Here is a 21,189-nt window from a genome sequence, read left to right as displayed (position 1 = left end):
GAGGTCCCATGTATGCCTGTAACTTGTGACATTGTGTCCCATGTATACCTGTAACTTGTGACCTTGAGGCCCCAAGTATGCCTGTAACTTGTGACCTTGAGGCCCCATGTATGCCTGTAACTTGTGACCTTGAGGTCCCATGTATGCCTGTAACTTGTGACCTTGAGGCCCCATGTATGCCTGTAACTTGTGACCTTGAGGCCCCATGTATGCCTGTAACTTGTGACCTTGAGGTCCATGTATGCCTGTAACTTGTGACCTTGAGGTACCATGTATGCCTGTAACTTGTGACCTTGAGGCCCCATGTATGCCTGTAACTTGTGACCTTGAGGCCCCATGTATGCCTGTAACTTGTGACCTTGAGGCCCCATGTATGCCTGTAACTTGTGATATTGTGTCCCATGTAGGACTGTAACTTGTGACATTGTGTCCTATGTAGTCCTGTAACTTGTGACCTTGAGGCCCCAAGTATGCTGCAACTTGTGACCTTGAGGCCCATTATAGTCCTGCAACTTGTGACCTTGTCCACTCTACAACTTCTTAAACAAGCTGACACTAATTAAAACTATAATACGACCTTCAAGAGCCGAACTTGTGACCTGTGTCCATGTATGCCTGTAACTTGTGACCTTGTGTCCCAGTGTGTGCCTTAAATATGTGGTCCCAAGTATGCTGTAATTTGTGACCTTGACCCATGTATGCCTGTTTCCATGTATGGCTGTAACTTGTGACCTTGAGGCCCCAAGTATGCTGTAACTGTGACTTGAGGCCCAGTATGCCTGTAACTTGTGACTTGAGGCCCCATGTATGCCTGTAACTTGTGACCTTGAGGTCCGATGCTGTAACCCTGGGATTCCTGTAAGTTGTGACCTTGAGGTCCCATGTATGTTCTGTAAATTGTGACCTTGAGCCTGTATGCCTACTTGTGACCTTGTGCCCTTGGGAGCATGTATGCCTGTAACTTGTGATATTGTGTCCCATGTAGACTGTAACTTGTGACATTGTGTCCTATGTAGTCCTGTAACTTGTGACCTTGAGGCCCCAAGTAGTGCTGCTGCAACTTGTGACCTTGAGGCCAATTATAGTCCTGCAACTTGTGACCTTGTCCACTCTACAACTTCTTAAACCAAGCTGACACTAATTAAAACTATAATACGACCTTCAAGAGCAAACACTATAATACGACCTTCAAGAGCAAACACTAAGTGACTAGATGCAGTTTTAGATATAGAGTATGTAGTAAGAGTGTGCTTACCTCATTGGTGTTCCAGCGATGGCGAACCCCTGGGAATTCTCCTAAGTGTGCTTACCTCATTGGTGTTCCAGCGATGGCGAACCCCTGGGAATTCTCCTAAGTGTGCTTACCTCACTGGTGTTCCAGCGATGGCGAACCCCTGGGAATTCTCCTAAGTGTCCTGGGAATTCTCCTAAGTGTGCTTACCTCATTAGTGTTCCAGCGATGGCGAACCCGCGGGAATTCTCCTAAGTGTGCTTACCTCATTGGTGTTCCAGCGATGGCGAACCCCCGGGAATTCTCCTAAGTGTGCTTACCTCACTGGTGTTCCAGCGATGGCGAACCCCTGGGAATTCTCCTAAGTGTGCTTACCTCATTGGTGTTCCAGCGATGGCGAACCCCTGGGAATTCTCCTAAGTGTGCTTACCTCATTGGTGTTCCAGCGATGGCGAACCCCTGGGAATTCTCCTAAGTGTCCTGGGAATTCTCCTAAGTGTGCTTACCTCATTAGTGTTCCAGCGATGGCGAACCCGCGGGAATTCTCCTAAGTGTGCTTACCTCATTGGTGTTCCAGCGATGGCGAACCCCTGGGAATTCTCCTATGTGTGCTTACCTCATTGGTGTTCCTGCGATTGTGAACCCTGAGAATTCTCCTAAGTGTGCTTACCTCATTGGTGTTCCAGCGATGGCGAACCCCCGGGAATTCTCCTGTTGGTTTGATGCCCTCCAATTGTTTAGGAAGTGTAAAGGTATTACCTATACTGCTACCGTTGTCTGTAAAAAACACACAACTCAATTTAAAACAGGTACAAATGTACAGCATATTTTATAACTCATTGTTAAGAGATGCTCCACTGCTGATAAATTGTATTTTTTCTCTTTCAAAAACAGGAGCAGACGATTTAGTATTTTTCTTCACTAACAAAAGTTACTTTACACCATTACCACCACTGAAAAGTTTGAGCTTCTAATTTTACTTAAAGATATATCAAAAACAAATAATCACATCCCGAAAAAGTTCTTTGGCACTATGAAGTACTGATTGTACATGCACCAAAAGCAAAATAAATTATTTTACATTATTTTTTGTGTTAATTAGACACATATATACATAACTTAACACCAATTATTGTTAAAATGATGAATATTTTTATGCTCTGTCAGCGATGGACATCTTTAAAGATGCTTCACCACCGACAGAGCATAAATGATATTCATCATTTGAACAATAACTGGTGTTTAATCGTGTATATATATGCCTAATTAACACAAAAATTAATATAAAACAATTCATTTCGCCTTTGATGCGTGCACAATCAGTACTTCATTCCATATAGAATATAGTGCCACGGATTTTTTTCGGGATGCAATTAATTATATTTTTATATTTTCAACTTGATGTAAAATTAGAAGCTCAAACTTTTCAATGGTGGTAATGGTGTAATGTAAGCATTTTTTGTAACTGAAGAAAAATACTTAATCGTCTGCTCCTGTTTTTGATATTGAAAAAAATACTATTTGTCGGCGGTGGAGCATCTTTAACAAAGTTTTATCCATAATGCTTGTGGGTCGAGAATTTGTTGAGGAAAAAACAGAAACCCTGTAAATCATTAGGGTGGACACATCAAACATCAATACTTCAAACATCAATACTTCAAACATCAATACATCAAACATCAATACTTCAAACATCAATACATCAAACATCACTTCAAACATCAATACATCAAACATCAATACTTCAAACATCAATACATCAAAACATTAAACATCAATACTTCAAACATCAATACTTCAAACATCAATACATTAAACATCAATACTTCAAACATCAATACATCAAACATCAATCCTTCAAACATCAATACTTCAAACATCAATACATCAAACATCAATACATCAAACATCAATACATCAAACATCAATACATCAAACATCAATACATCAAACATCAATACATCAAACATCAATACATCAAACATCAATACATCAAACATCAAACATCAACATGCAAACATCAAACATCAAACATCAATCAAAACATCAATCATCATATCAAACATCAATACTTCAAACATCAATACATCAAACATCAAGACATCAAAAAAACATCAATACCTCAAACCATCAAACATCAATACTTCAATACATCAAACATCAATACTGCAAACATAAATACTGCAAACATAAATACTTCAAACATCAATACATCAAAAATCAATACTTCAAACATCAATACATCAATACTTCAAACATCAATACATCAAACATCAATACATCAAACATCAATACATCAAACATCAATACTTCAAACATCAATACATCAAACATCAAGCTCATACTAATTATATTACAAGAGTTACTATTGTATCATTGGATCAAAAGGTTTATAAACAAGACGGAATCTAAATCTTGTGGACATTTAAGCATTGAACGTCTTTAAGTTGGCATTCATAACCAATATGAATGCAAACTGGACAGAGGCAAATTCCATGAAGCGCGCTAGCGCTTCATGTTGAATTTGCCTCTGTCCAGTTTGCATTCATATTGGTTATGAATGCCAACTTAAAGACGTTCAATGCTTATATTTACATTTGGTTACAATTTTATGATGAAATCCCAAGGAATTTTGCATATATCATGAATTAATCATTCGTTATCGTCATGGATGGAACAGCCATTTGAACAGCCGTCTGCCGTGATCGCTGGCACGACAATTGTGACGTCACAATGATAATGACGTCATAATAAGCGCTTGAAGTTCATTGTCTATATGACTGCCAACTGCGCTTGGTAAGGTTACATAGTGGGACTGCAGTGAAAATGTAAATATGGTCTATTCACATCTATTTGAATAAACTTAGTCACTCTTATTAACTTTATATAATGTTTCACAAAAGCAAGCTTACTCAAAAATCAGAGCTCAAAGATGTTTTGATTATAGAAAAGAAATTGTCTTGAAAATTGGCTTAAAAGCAAACCGGACCCCTGAGATCAGATAAGAATATATGACAGTCAAAAACAATAGCAGCAGAACGATTGTAGTAAGATATTTGAGATACACAGCTGTAGACTTACATGAATAATTCAGTTGAGTAACAGATATATCATGTATACCTCCATCAGAGGGATGACATTGCATGTGAAAAACACTTAGGGATATTGAGTAAGATCAATATTTGTGTCATTTATATACACATAACCAACTTCATTAAATTTACTGGCAGGAATTTCCAATATCTACCGCCAGTCAGTACTCCGACACTCTCAAAAGCTTTGGAATGTTATGTAATTTGGTTTGTAAATGTGACTTTACATACAAAGGTTCCATTAGGCCCTGTATATGAATAATTAAGTGCTTTAGTCTGAATTCATTCCTTAAAAGAAGAACTTTTTCATGATCAACATTTTCACTTAGCATGTTTTTCAAATAATAAATTTTTCTTTGAATCGAGTTCTGATAAAATCTTGAATTAGATGAATTCTCTATCAACAACTTATGTTTAACTTATGTTGAAACACATGATTTTTTTCCCTATTGAGCCATAAAATTCTTTAGACAATTGTCATACTTGTAATGACACTGCATGATGAGTGCAAGGCTAAAGCAGACATTGCTTGTTTACAGACTAAACAGAAAACTGTAACATGCTCTCTTTATCATTTGAAGTTTTGACAGAAAGGTATCATAAGACTAGAGATGTTAAAACAATTGAAGCTTTCGTGGCTTCACATGCAATCTTAAATCATGGAAAAAAATATCTTAAACTTCAGCCATACTTTTCAAATATTGCAGATTTCAATACAGTAAAACCAGTTGTTACGAGTAGATAATAGCAATAAACATTTACTCAATACTTCTGATATGTCTTGTAGATACATGAAGTGTTTATAAGCATGCAAAAGTTGAGACAATTTTGGCAACAAAACGACTATCACACAGGCATTGGAAATTTACATCTTTTTCCCGTCTGAAAAAATGATTGATTGAATGGCAAAAAGAATCCTAGAAAATATCAAAAGCTATGTCATTTTAGTTTTATCATAAATAGACCTGTAGCTGGGATATTAGGTGGATTTATGGCGTAGTGGTGTAGAAGATAAAATGATCAATATTTACGCTCGATACCAGGTTGTATTACCGTACATCCGGACAGGTTTTGTGTTGATACAGTTTAAATGTGGCTTATGCCAGACATATATGAAACATCATTACTACCCCGAAATGTCTGGCTGGTCTAGCCGGCATCGATCCTCAATCTGTTGTTACCACAAACTTGTGAGGTGTGCCAGATCACATCTCATAGAGAGACAGAGATTAATTTTATACAAAGACATCATTAAATGGAATCTAGTCTGTACCACTGACAGGACAGACACAACTAATGGTAGACAGGGTATCCTTTATAAACGCCATTTCTCACTACTAATGGAATACAGGGAATCTATAAGGGAAGATAACCTACCTGTAAAACTGGATGGAACAGGTAAGGGGGTTACAGAGGGGGAGATAACCTACCTGTAGAGCTGGATGTGGGTTACAGAAGGGGAAATAACCTACCTGTAGAGCTGGACGGGACAGGTAATAAGGGGGCTACAAAAGGGGAGATAACCTACATGTTGAGTTGGACGGGATAGGTTTAGAGGTTACAGAAGGGGAGATAACCTACCTGTTGAGCTGGGCACAGTTTGACGATTACAGAAAGGGAGATAACCTACCAATAGAGCTGGGCATGACAAATTTGACTGTTACAGAGGGGGAGGTAACCTTCCAAGCTGGGCATGACAGTTTTGATGGTTACAGAGGGGGAGGTAACCTACCTGTAAGTTTGATTTTTACTGAAGGGGAAGTAATCTACCAGTAAAACTGAACAGGTTTGACAGTTACAGAAGAAGGGATAACCTACCTGTAGAGCAGGATGGGATAGGGTTTAGGGGTTAACAAAGGGCAGATAACTTACCTGTTGAGTTGGACGGGACAGGTTTGGAGGTTACAGAAGGGGAAATAATCTACCTGTTGAGCTGGGCACAAGTTTGACGATTACAGAAAGGGAGATAACCTACCAATAGAGCTGGGCATGACAAATTTGACGGTTACAGAAGGGGAGGTAACCTTCCGAGCTGGGCATGACAGTTTTGATGGTTACAGAGGGGGAGGTAACCTACCTGTAAGTTTGATGTTTACGGAAGGGGAAGTAATCTACCAGTAAAACTGAACAGGTTTGACAGTCACAGAAGAAGGGATAACCTACCTGTAGAGCGGGATGGGATAGGGTTTGGGGTTAACAAAGGGCAGATAACTTACCTGTAGAGCTGGACGGGACGGGTTTGGGGGTGGAGGAAGATGAGGGCTCTTCCATCTTCACCACTCAGGTCCCTCACACCACTGTCTACTACTGTTTACATGCTGATCTGAAAAACAAAAGCACCATTTCATTAACAGATTCTCAACAAGTCCTTAGGTGATACATGTTGCAGATACACATACATGCTATTTATCTGGGATCAGTATTTACAAATTCAAACCTACCTATTATATAGGTTGTAGATAATCATAGATCAGAACAGACAAAAGATGCAATAACGCTTTCAATTTGTATAACTTGTTTTGAACATTGCAGCCAAACATAAATTATTTAAGGACTATACATTGGGACTGGCATCATTATCAACAGTTGAGTATGGTATATTGATGTCTGGAATAAACGTAAAGTATTCTATCAAACAAATGTGATGTCATCTGTAAGGTGCAAATTACAATATAATATACAACCTTGTAAATATTACATGAAATATTATTGCTGTGTTCATATTACATTGGTGTGCTTCATATTTTTATAAAACTTGATGAATTACTTATTATTCCAATTCATCAACAATTAATCCCTTAACTATCTGATCATGGATCAGAAAATTAAATTAATATTTAAGTACCCGATATTGAAAAAAGTTTCTTAAGACATATCTCTTAGCTATAAGCATGTCTTACACCTTTTTTTCTTCTTTTTTTCATTTTTTTTCCATTTTCTCAATGGAAGTAATTCACATACCACATGATACCAGATAACATTTTTGCAGGCTATTGTTTCTATTGGTGATGGAATGACGTCAAAAGAACATGATATATATCGCACAACGTCATTTCAGCAGGAAGATTACAAAGAGTTACATCCATCACCACAGATATTATTAGTCCCCCAGAAAAGTTATCGTTTATCAGGTGGTAGATGAATTAGTCCCACTGTATACAATGGTAAAATCATTGATGATGAGTTAACAATACAAGTTTTTTGTTGATATATAAAATGCTACCAATAGCACCAGCTGTCAGCTTTTTACGGGTGTTGTATGTGGTATAGAACTCTACTCCCGATGTCACAATCCTACATTGACTGGCCAGCTACATTGAATGAGCTTCAGTCAATCAATATCCACTTACTTTAACACCTGATTTAACTTATACACATGTCACAAATAACTTCTTTTCTTAAGCCAACTGAGAAATTTTTTTCATGATGATTTAGTTAACGTCACTTGACCTAGAATACTTTTTCTGTGTAAGGTAATTTTCTATAAATGATCTTAAATGTGTGTTGATTCAAATTAATGAAATTTCATTAAACAAGTCTAATTTTCTCTTTTCTTTTTTAACCTTTAAGACTTAATTCCATACCAAGTTATCCTGTGGTAGCTTGGAAATATACATAGTCTGTTTACGGTAAGGTGAAAACTGTTATTTATTTTGCTATTATTAATTTTTATTTGTTTCTGACTCTCTGATTGGCCTATTCATTTTTTGCATTCCATGATGAAAAAAGAAATCTGGGAAATGGCGACGTTATCGTGACGTCATGATAGAAACATTTACGTTGTGCATTGATTTGCCAAACATTATGAATCCCTTAGAAAAATCCATGGAATCGTACGTGTAAACGTATTTCATTTTATAAAGAAGCCTGTAAAATTAACTATTAGCAATAAAGTCACTATCTTTTTAATTTCATAGGGTTACGAAATAAATTTTGTTCACAAACTTTTGTGAGAATCTGCTATGTTGGAAAAATTCACAAGTTGGAAAATCACAATTAAATTATACTGATCACAGTAATAGGCATGCATGTATCTGGCTGTAATAGTCATAAGATAAGGACCGTTATAAACCATTTTCTGATCAGACCTAATGACATTACATTTGAGTGATATTCCAAATGAGTTGAATTATTTTTGTTGGTTCGTTGAATTTCAAAATAATAAGTTTCGACTGTATCATATGTCTATACTAGAGCTGATATGTGCTTCTAAACCAACTCAATTGTAAGAAATAACACTTGGTAACAGACTAAATATCCTTTGTTGTACTAGATGTAATGGATATAAAATGTCCATTTAACTGTAGATTGTCACATTAAACAGGTATACCCTGTAATATTTGTATTGTTCCCATCTATAACAGTCTATGGCATATGCATGCTTCCCTATGGCCAGGATACTGTAAAGTTAGCTGCTTTCTCACATCACTTTACTCAAATCATCTCACTAAATTCATAGTATTCATCACTATCCTCAAGGCCATTATATAAAGTCATTCTCACATGATCACTATAAAACTCAGGGTCATTTTGATTATAAACCCAAGATCTTTATCTCTATTCCTGAGGTCACTCGCTATACTCAAGGTCATCATTTTTGTGTCAAGATCGACACCACCATAATTATATATACGAAAGGCCATAACTTTACATCGCTCAAGTTAATATCATAAAGCAGTTTGGTCTTCCATGTTTCTGGATGAAGTAAATGAAATTTGTTTTCTTACCATTAGGTTGAGTTATTTGACATTATAAGTACAAGGGAAAAGGTTATTGGCTACATTTAGTATGTGTTACTATGTCAGCAGAGCTACATACACACATGTATATACAGTATTATGTGTAAAAAGTATAATGTGAACAGTCGTTATAGCACCGATTCAGACTTACCTCACTATTGCATAGCTTTTAGCTGAGAAATTGTCTTCGTGTATGGGAAAATATTTTGTCTGGAGTAAAACTGTAATATCCTGAATAATTTACTGTGCCATATTATCACACACCGTCCCCATACCACCATCTCTCATCACTACTGTACTGGGGTTGACACATGATAGATCTACATCATTAATTGATGGTTGTGATTCAATCTATTAACTGGTTCGAGCTATAAATAAAACACTGAACTCATTGATTATGTGTTGAATCAGATATGCTCATAAATTATCAATGTATGAACTTGTTCTGTTTGTTATATAAGTAGTGTATATAGACCTCTTGAAATGTAATGAGGGGGTTGGATTCATTGTGAAAAAACATCTGTCAGCAGCCAAGATCATTTAGAGAAAACCAGAGAACACAGGGTTAAAAAACTGACCTACACTGTCAGCACCTGGAAACGGACCATTAAGTAATGGTTATAATCTTAAGTGGTGATGACAAAGTGGTTACTATAAGTGACCCTCTGATATTGGTTATAATCTAAAGTAACCGAGGTTTATGGTGACAAAGTGGTTATTGTAAGTGACCCTCTGATATTGGTTATAATCTAAAGTAACCGAGGTTTATGGTGACAAAGTGGTTACTATAAGTGACCCTCTGATATATTGGTTATAATCTAAAGTAACCAAGGTTTATGGTGACAAAGTGGTTATTGTAAGTGACCCTCTGATATTGGTTATAATCTAAAGTAACCGAGGTTTATGGTGACAAAGTGGTTATTGTAAGTGACCCTCTGATATTGGTTATAATCTAAAGTAACCAAGGTTTATGGTGACAAAGTGGTTATTGTAAGTGACCCTCTGATATTGGTTATAATCTAAAGTAACCGAGGTTTATGGTGACAAAGTGGTTATTGTAAGGAAGACCCTCTGATATAGGTTATAATCTAAAGTAACCAAGGTTTATGGTGACAAAGTGGTTATAAAGTGACCCTTGTATATTGGTTATAATCTAAAGTAACCGAGGTTTATGGTGACAAAGTGGTTATTGTAGTGACTCTGTATAAATCTAAAGTAACCGAGGTTTATGGTGACAAAGTGGTTATTGTAAGTGACCCTCTGATATTGGTTATAATCTAAAGTAACCGAGGTTTATGGTGACAAAGTGGTTACTATAAGTGACCCTCTGATATTGGTTATAATCTAAAGTAACCGAGGTTTATGGTGACAAAGTGGTTATTGTAAGTGACCCTCTGATATTGGTTATAATCTAAAGTAACCGAGGTTTATGGTGACAAAGTGGTTATTGTAAGTGACCCTCTGATATTGGTTATAATCTAAAGTAACCGAGGTTTATGGTGACAAAGTGGTTATTGTAAGTGACCCTCTGATATTGGTTATAATCTAAAGTAACCAAGGTTTATGGTGACAAAGTGGTTATTGTAAGTGACCCTCTGATATTGGTTATAATCTAAAGTAACCAAGGTTTATGGTGACAAAGTGGTTATTGTAAGTGACCCTCTGATATTGGTTATAATCTAAAGTAACCAAGGTTTATGTTAGTGACAAAGTGGTTATTGTAAGTGACCCTCTGATATTGGTTATAATCTAAAGTAACCAAGGTTTATGGTGACAAGTGGTTATTGTAAGTGACTCTGTATGGTTATAATCTAAAGTAACCAGGTTTATGGTGACAAAGTGGTTATTGTAAGTGACCCTCTGATATTGGTTATAATCTAAAGTAACCAAGGTTTATGGTGACAAAGTGGTTATTGTAAGTGATATGGTGGTTATAATCTAAAGTAACCAAGGTTTATGGTGACAAAGTGGTTATTGTAAGTGACCCTCTGATATTGGTTATAATCTAAAGTAACCAAGGTTTATGGTGACAAAGTGGTTATTGTAAGTGACCCTCTGATATTGGTTATAATCTAAAGTAACCAAGGTTTATGGTGACAAGTGGTTATTGTAAGTGACCCTTCTGGTATTGGTTGTATAATCTAAAGTAACCAAGGTTTATGGTGACAAAATGGTTATTGTAAGTGACCCTCTGATATTGGTTATAATCTAAAGTAACCAAGGTTTATGGTGACAAAGTGGTTATTGTAAGTGACCCTCTGATATGGTTATAATCTAAAGTAACCAAGGTTTATGGTGACAAATGGTTATTGTAATGATTCTGTATGGTATAATCTAAGTAACCAGGTTTATGGTGACAATGGTTATTGTAAGTGACCCTCTGATATTGGTTATAATCTAAAGTAACCAAGGTTTATGGTGACAAAATGGTTATTGTAAGTGACCCTCTGATATTGGTTATAATCTAAAGTAACCAAGGTTTATGGTGACAAAGTGGTTATTGTAAGTGATTCTGTATTGGTTATAATCTAAAGTAACCGAGGTTTATGGTGACAAAGTGGTTATTGTAAGTGACCCTCTGATATTGGTTATAATCTAAAGTAACCGAGCTCAGGTTTATGGTGACAAAGTGGTTATTGTAAGTGCAGACCCTCTGATATTGGTTATAATCTAAAGTAACCAAGGTTTATGGTGACAAAGTGGTTATTGTAAGTGACCCTCTGATATTGGTTATAATCTAAAGTAACCGAGGTTTATGGTGACAAAGTGGTTATTGTAAGTGACCCTCTGATATTGGTTATAATCTAAAGTAACCAGGTTTATGGTGACAAAGTGGTTATGTAAGTGTAAGGTATACTATTCTGATAGTTGGTTTATAATCTAAAGTAACCGTTTATGGTGCAAAGTGGTTATTGTAAGTTGTATGGTTATAACTGTAACCGGTGCAAAGGTTAAAAGTGATATTGGTTAGTTATTCTAAGTAACCGAGGTTTATGTGACAAAGTGTTATTGTAAGTGACCCTCTGTATTGGTTATAATCTAAAGTAACCAGGTTTATGGTGACAAATGGTTATTGTAAGTGAACTTATAGGTTATAATCTAAGTAACCGGTTATGGTGACAAATGGTTATTGTAAGTGATATTCTGAAGGTTATAATCTAAAGTAACCGAGGTTTATGGTGACAAAGTGGTTATTGTAAGTGACCCTCTGATATTGGTTATAATCTAAAGTAACCAAGGTTTATGGTGACAAAGTGGTTATTGTAAGTGACCCTCTGGTATTGGTTATAATCTAAAGTAACCGAGGTTTATGGTGACAAAGTGGTTATTGTAAGTGACATTCTGGTATATCGGTTATAATCTAAAGTAACACCGAGCTTTATGGTGACAAAGTGGTTATTGTAAGTGGTCAATAATAGAGGCTATTGAGCCTGAATTTGTGGGTTATAGTTTTGAAGTCTGCAGTATAGGCCAGTTGTCAGGTATTTATAGGTATGATTATGAGTCTGTGATTTTCCCCCAGGAACTCCTGTTTTCATCTACCACCCAAGTCTATCATAGCAATTAAGTAAACATCCATAGCAACCAATAGAGGATGTAAATAAAACTGAAGACTTTTAAACAAATGCCTGTTACGTGCGACGTTGAGGCCTCGATTTTCATGTTTTAAAGTGGCTTCTGATAATGTATATACATGTTACAAATCGGGGAACATGAACACTTGTGAATTAATTTGACCATGCATGTGCAGTGAAAGTTGAATTATCAATCAGGGATACATGTCATGAATATAAAGGAAATGCTGATGGACGGACGACGGATGCTATATGCCATGGCCTTTGGGCCAGGTGAGCTAAAAATTGTCTTTATAGACAAGTCATTTTTATCTGTATATAAATTCTTAAATTTGTGTTGAAATTCCTCATAGGCGACCCTAAAAAAACCTGATCAGGATCATCTTATCAAGCAGGTGGTCAGGAATACAAAATACAAATACCTAATTATAACAGATTTATAGTCCGACAAAGTTTTTTGATTTGAATTTCTGGGTTAATTGTCACTTATTAAGAGTTTTTTCTTTTTTGTTTTCTATTTGTGTTTTGTTTTTTCTCCTAAATCTGTTCCGTATTCGACCCAATAAGTGCCCAGGGCGCTTCAAAAATTGAAGCAACTCAGGGGGCGCTTAATAGAAACAATTTTGGACTTGCCTTTCATAAAATTATTCTACAAAGTAAGCCATAAATCAATTTGCAAAAGAAATTGGTAAGAAAGTTTTCATATTATCATCAGTCTGCATTTAATTCAAAGTAAGTGAAATTGAAGCCTAAAAAGGGGAGGGGTGCTTATAGGGGTTGGGGGGCTTATTGGGTCGAATACAGTATGTTTACTTTGAAACTACTTTCAAAGTGAGTGATTTGGAATTGCTATAATTTCTAGTGGCACATTCCCTCAAATCCAATATTATCATTTAATACTGTTTGTTTTCTTGATGGGGCTCCTAATGGGGGAGTCACAGAACATGGTCAATCAGTCAATTATTTGTTATAATCATCTAAAAGATAATTGGAAGATAAAAAGTATCAATGTGAAACTGGGCAAAACCCATTGTTATACAGAAAGCTATGAAAGGTAGAGCCTGACATATGGTACCATATATAGATGGTAAGTGGAGTGTGCCATTAATATGTTATCAATATATCACATTACTAGTAGCCTTGCCATCTAGTTATAATGGAGTGATAAGAGGTACAAAACACCGATAAACTTCCAATAGTGCCTACCACCAGTCAATAATAGATCATAATAATGAGGACAGAATTATACATACATTATAATGGTGTCATTGTTTTGTCTCTTCCTACACAGTTGTGGTCAATAGTGACATTTGACTGGTGGCTGTTTCCTGTTATTACAACATATTTATATTGTTTATGGAGTTGATCTTCCCTTAAGTGAAAATCTATAGGTTCAGTCGAGGATACGGCAGTTCTCATGGATAGGCAGGCCATATATCTAAATCCCCAAATACATAACAAAATGTTTACATTCAACAGAAGTGCAGTCTGCCATAGGACAACTGAAGCTTGATTGCACCAGGTGATCAATTAGGGTAGAGTGAGGCTGTTGCCAGGTACTGTAGGTTGGTCTCTACAGGTTTTTTCTATGGTTTTCCTATACCACTTTAAGACTTGGCACACGTACGTCATAAAATGACTATTAAAGGGACAAAAAACCAAAACCACACAAACCAACTATTATAAAAACAAATTTCCTGAATTGTCTTTGCCATGACGAGTTATTTAAATACATTGATTTTGAGAAACCAAAACAATGTGGGTAATATACAATTCACCAACAATTACTATCACCTTTTGGAGATTGCATGTGATGCAATATTTTGATGTGATTTCTTTAATCACAATCAGCAGAAAGTGTGACTAATCCACAGTAAATCCTACTTTACTCACATTGTTTTGGTATCTCAAAAACAGCTGCTGTATATAAAGACCTTTTTTTCTATGTCCTTGTCTAAGGACTTTGATGTGAATGTCATCTTTGATCCTGTAGTTGTGACAGCTCTCAGGTTTTAATGTCCTGCCATCTGTGTATGTAGGATACAATGGACATTCAACTTAGTCGTGCGGCTGTGACCTTAACAGCTAGGGCAGTTGTCAGGTGATGGATATTGTTTGATAGTTTTTATCTGGTAACTCAGGCTTTACTCAACCTCTTAACCTGTGATACTATAATGTAATTACAAAATAAACCATTTCTTCTATTGGAAACATACAAAGCTAATTGGTTTACAGAAAAGTACATTGATGTTTTTGTATCTATTACATATCTAGTTAGGCAACCCGTTTTGAGGTGACCTAGATTTCACTAAAACACCTTGTTCCTGTTTTAAGTGTATTACACAAACATGCACAGTAATTGGATAAAATCTGTCTGAACGGTAAAGTTAAGAGGAATGTTTATACCTTGGTAAAAGTTCTTACTTCTGATCTAGAACAAACCTTCACTAATAAGTATAAACATAATGGTATACCCCAATAATGTACGAGTTATTGACTAGAATGGAGAACACACATGCACCTGATATTTATTGTACTTATCCACAATTTAAAACTACACCAAACTAACCTAAGGTTGTTACACCAGAGCACCTCTGGTGGTACATACACAAGCTAACACCACATGGTTAAGTGTACAGAAGCGTCATTTCCACATCATCATCAGCAACATTATTCCATTGACACATTTATATTTTGACAGAAAACATAAATTCAGAGAAATGAAATACATTTGCAACTGCTCAATTGCATCTTGCAAAAATGTGACTGAAAATTTTGAATTATTGATCAGAACTGAACTCTTTGTCATAGACTAGCTGTACATTATGTTTTATCTAGGAACATACTAGGACATACACGACCATGTGCAGTATATATATGTATCAACTTTACCATATATACATCAAACACTCTTGCTCTACATTAACTTTCATTAAAATCTTGTGTCACAAAAATATTTACAAAGAAATATGTTGTACATGATTTCAGTACATAGCTGTAACTATTACCTGAGGCAATGATGTCTGGCCCTGGTCCTGATAAAAGTAACCTTGATGTTACAATTCCTCTATAAAAAGTTTTCTGACCTCAATAACATTTTTATGGTAAAACATTATAACAGAATCCCCTTTTGGCCTGTCATCTTCTATTTACATAATCTAGCATAGAGAATCAATTATGATAGAGAGTGGTATAACTCACACTGGGCTATACTCTATCTACTTTGTGTGCTACAGCAGTCAATACTTACCCATTATCACTCTAGGAGATAACTAGGCAAGTCTCTTATAAACATACTGGGTTAAAACAACTAGCTATAAACAACAGTTAGTGGTATCATGAAACAGGAGGGGGGCAAGTTGTGCTCCCTGTTAATTTCCATTACATATCCATAACTTTTCTCAGTAAGTTTTAGTTTCTCTATATAGCACTTTCATGCACAGTTGCTCACAATAGTTTTCCTATAATCTTGCCGCTAGCAAAAATAGGTATTCATAACAAACAAATTAAAGGCTTCCTTGTAAAAACTTCATTAGGGAATTAACCCCATATAATTCATCTGTCAAAGTAATATATCGTATTCAACCTAATAAACGCCCATGTCCGTACATATATATAATATAAGAGCCCCCTTCAGAGGCCTCAATTTCAATAATTTTGTCTTATTAAGCACCTTTTCATTTTTTTCAATTTTCTAACCACCAACCACCCTGGGCGCTTATTGGGTCGAATACAGTAGGTACATAATATTCTTATAAGGTCTCTTGGTTACAGAATGACAGGACAGATATGAACAGACAGTTATATTCTCCATCCCCATGGTGAGGGTATCTGCATGTTTGGTACATGTACATCCTATAGGCCTATTTCATTAGAACAGAGAAGGAACATCATTACTCCAATAATTAACCTACCTGTTGAAGGCAGTGATTCACGGCTTTATCTTTCAAATTAATCCTATTTATAAGCATGGGCATTGATTTCCCTTGAAAGTGTATCTTGTATTTATTAGAATCCTTTTTAAATCCTCACTCTGGTTGACAAGTCTGTGAAACCATTGATTTCTAGAAAATCTATTCAACTGTAAATGATAGCTCTAAAAGTAGAGCTGGCTGTATACTGTTTTCTATACATCCACACTGGTTATGTTTGGTTAATATCAAATATTAAAATTTTAGGATTGAAAAATGGTCATGATACAATACAATAATTGGACTCGGGCTTGCTTCACTTAAACATTACAACAACATCTCCCAGCCTTCATTATAATATCATTTGTTTCATAGATTTCATTTTCATGAACTTTAAATTGCAAACATAACTAATACAAATAAATCATAATGACCTGGATGTGAGTATGCCAGGGGTCTTAAAGAGGAAGTTAGAGTGATCGTAATCGGGCAGATGACCTTTGACCCTTTCATATCTATAAATGCTGTGTCTCGAACACTAATTGGCGAGTTGAAAAGCGAACGGGTTTTATCACTACTCAACATCATCAGAAGAATATGGAGTTGAAAATATGAAGTTAAAAATATTTCTTAATAATTTCCATTGTTCAAAGCATAATGCACTATACTTAGTCTTAAGGAAACAAAATGTGATCAAACATGGTAAAAAAGTCTCTATTCAATGTTTCAAAATCTATTCTGTTATCATGTACATGTACCAGCTTATATATCTGCCATCAAAGGCAAATATACATGTTCAGCTAAAACAATGGGTAAATTTACTTTCAAAGCCTACTGAGACATATTACCAAACCACAACTTCTACACATAACCACAAAATATTTCAACACGATAAAAACGTGAAAGTCATATGACAGCTAATCAAAAGAAGGTAATAATCAGAATTCCTGGTCGATTTCACAAAATGCAATTTTGAATACAGTTATACTTACAAGAGTTATTTTTAAATCCATTGCAATATCCATCCAAGCCAAAACCATAAAAACCACAGGAAATTCCTAGTCTGACATTCAATGCCAAGTAGGGAAAATCCACTTCACTGTATATCAGGGAGCCCGTCAAAGAGTGTGAGGATCAATAGGGACACAGCCTAATATCATCCATTATGGATATAGGGATCATACGGCTCCATCACAGTCTAACGGCTCTTTCAATGTGTTTAAGTCTCCACTCACAATTAGCACACGCTCGTCACCTCACTCGGGTCCTTTCAGAACTAATCATTAACATGTCACATCCATTTTCATCGAAATTTGCCCTTGTGATGTGAATTGATACTTCTAGAGAAAATACATTCCATTAATGATTTAATAATAATTCTATAACTGAATTTTGTGGAGTCAGCATATTCTTTTTTTCTATGCTAAACTTGAACACTTTGTTGGAAGAAGCTTGCATATATATACGAATAAATCAACTATAAAATGTTTTACAGAAAAAATGTCACAGTACGTATACATTATGTATATATGCCAAAAACATATTCGAGACCGAATTTGAAGGAAATGTCTGGCCATTAACTTAATAATATAATGCTTCAGTCTGGCAGTTTCACTATAGTACTCAATATACTGGACCCAATGTATGTCAGGCACCCATGATGACATTTTGTTGAAGTTATGATGAAAAGTAATGGTGATTTTATTGAGTTGTTCCAGCATTGTCAGATATCTTCAGTTGAAAATGCTGCACCCATTCAAACAAAGAGAAGGCAAACTGCATTAAAAAGACAGAGCGTACACTAATATCATGTCATGGTTGTTTTTTTTAGTCTGGAAATCCACGTACATTTATGCTTTATCTAGAATTAAAGTGAAGTTTGATTCTGGAAGCACATAGATCAAAACAGATGATCATTGCTGACTTTGCTGTTTTTCAGTCTATAAATATTTCTTGTTTTTGCCAATTTAGATTAAAATTATTACAATTATATGTTAAAATTGTTAATTTTACTTCTGGATTGACCCAAGTGCAACAATATACAGGGAAGTGGGCCGTTAGTTTAGTAGAACTTTCTTTCAATACAGATAGCGTAACATTTTCAACCAATTCCATTATAAAAGAATTTATAGTACTTTCCAATATTCAAAAGAAGAAAAATAACACCTAAAAGTCTCGCCATTTTAAAAACTAAATGGTTTCTTTAAACAATCATACATTATTCTACAAACTCAGATAGCTTGTGCAGAAGTTCTATGTGTTGCCAATATAACTAGCTACTGTACACACCCTTTATCTTCCCCTTTAAAATTAGGTTGGCGACGATTCAATTACGGATAAAAAAAGATTTTACAGAACTCAAAGAGGTTTGAAGTACCATGCACATATATAAACTTAACACTGACGGAGAAACTCTTTCTTACTTACGATCAGAAATTTATTACCTGTTGAAATTGTGAATACTATGTTCAACAAAAATAGTTTCTTGATTCCTGAAACCGATCTATCTGTTGTGCCCACGAATGGACGTTTAATATATAGTGTTTCAATCAATATCATCAACTGCTCCTTAACGTGTCTAGGTCCAGTTGTTGGATGTTAAAATAAACCATTGTCAGGTCGGGAAAACCACCAATTTGCATATTATATACAAACTAGAGTGCTAAAATTAGATGAAATTGCTTGGAAATTGACTTTTCCCTAATATTTTCGCATTTATTTAAATATACAAGAGATCCCAGAGGGATCTTGATTGGCACCTACCAAAGACTGATCTGTGTCTGACAAATGAAAGAGGGATCTTTTCTCTGCTTTTCAAACTTTATCTTCTGTTTTCTGCTTTTCACACTTAAACTTCTTTTTTCTGCTTTTCAAACATAAACTTTTTTCTTCTGCTTTTCAAATTTAAACAATATCCCTTCAGTAGTTTCCGAGAAGTAGCGGTCACAAACTTTAACTAACAAAATCCAAGATTGTTGCCTGGTGGCCATCTTGTTTACTGATCGGTCCCAAAATGCAAAAGGCAGGACTAGGGCCCTGAAGAACCTACATGAAAATTTGAGAACGATCCCTTCAGTACTTTCTGAGAAAAAGCGGTAACAAACTTTAACTTTCAAAATCAAAGATGGCTGCCTGGCGGCTATCTTCTTCACCGATTGGTCCCAAATTAAAATGCAATATGCGCAACAAGGGCCTTAGGGGAACCTACATAGGAAATTTACAACGATCCCTTCAGTACCTTTTGAGAAATAGCGATAACAATCTTTAACTATCAAAATCCAAGATGGCTGACAGGCGGCTATCTTGTTTACCGATTGATTCCAAAATGAAATATGCGAAAATTGGGCCCTAGGAGAACCTACATATGAAATTTGTGAATGATCCCTTCAGTACTTTCTGAGAAATAGCAGTGACAAACCTCAACTATCAAAATCCTAGATGGCTGCCTAGCGACTATCTTCTTTACCAATCTGTCTGAAAATCAGCATGCTACTCCTTAGGCCCTAGAGAAACCTACATATGAAATTTGAGACAGATCCCTTTAGTACTCTCTGAGAAATAGTGGTAACAAACATCAACTACCAAAATCCAAGTTGACTGCCTGGCAGCCATATTGTTTTTCCAATCAGTCTAAAAATCTGCATGACACTCGGTGTGCCCTAGAGGAACTTACATATGAAATTTGAGACAGAAACAACTGAACACCAGAAATATCTTTTTGACTGTCAAACAAACACAAAATATCATTTAAGGAAGGTTGTTTCTCTGTTTTAAAAATCTGTGAGTGAAAACATTTATCCAAGTAACAGTGTTTGACCCGTCATGATATATACATTATTTATCTATGTTTGGACCAGTTCATCATGAAATTTCAGGGGTGAATAAATTATTTCAGAAAGTCCTGTAAACTTAAAGATTATGAAGAATGAAAGCTAATATACCATGAGCCAAATTTGCGTTAATTCAATACATTCTAGACTGCTCCAAGGTTTGGACAACTTTGATCATGTTATATATCTCTATAGGCTTGAGTAATGCTACACATTAGAATCAAGAGGTAGAGGGAAATAAATTTCCATTTGTGATCTATAGAGGGTTTTGAGCTATGTAGATCTATGTACAGTACTCACGTTTGGTCTCATGCATGATTCAGTTCCCAAATTAAAACTGCTACTTGCGTGTGTAGTGTGTGGATGGTCGAATTCTATTAATCAACGGACCAATCAATCACAAACTCAATGATTTCTCACACAGTATTAATGGAACATTTTATCACTATCTGAATGATACCATTACTCAATACCTATGTCAGTACATAGGTGTTGGTTTTCATTCAGACAATTATCAACACAATATTTGGAGCAGGCAAGGTTCACTGAAATATATATACAAATAATTTAAAAAAAAAAAATAAAAATAGGTGCATTTTATAAAAGATAATATTCCATATTGAAAAAGATCAGTGGGGTTATGATCAGGCAGCAGGTGAAGTAACATATATATTTAAGGTAGAAGGCAGGGTTATCTCCCATAACATCTATATTATTTCCCCTTCAATATAAATAATGTGAATGGAATAAGTTATCTCCCTTTGTTGACTGTATCATTTCCCTTCAGCCTTTTTTGTATGTACAGTTGCAT

At 35.6% G+C, this 21,189-nt stretch overlaps 1 protein-coding gene across 11 annotated transcripts in view; it reads right to left on the bottom strand.

Moving 5' to 3' along the window:
- Positions 1-21,189, bottom strand: part of LOC138315816 (calmodulin-binding transcription activator 2-like) — a 91,750-nt gene that overhangs the window by 46,131 nt on the left and 24,430 nt on the right. For all 11 annotated transcript variants that reach the window (XR_011207538.1, XR_011207540.1, XR_011207541.1 and 8 more), the window contains exons 2-3: positions 6,540-6,646; positions 1,902-2,008 (exon numbers count right to left, since the gene is read on the bottom strand). Coding sequence is in view for 8 of the 11 variants with exons in the window: in XM_069257100.1 (XP_069113201.1) it covers positions 1,902-2,008; positions 6,540-6,594 (162 nt within the window). In the remaining 3 variants the exon portion in view is untranslated. The remainder of the gene's footprint in view (positions 1-1,901; positions 2,009-6,539; positions 6,647-21,189) is intronic.

Source organism: Argopecten irradians, chromosome 1 (genome assembly GCF_041381155.1).
Source record: "Argopecten irradians isolate NY chromosome 1, Ai_NY, whole genome shotgun sequence".
NCBI lineage: Eukaryota > Metazoa > Mollusca > Bivalvia > Pectinida > Pectinidae > Argopecten > Argopecten irradians.
The sequence above is the reverse complement of the archived record's forward strand: the minus strand, read 5'-3'. Positions and strand labels throughout refer to the sequence as shown.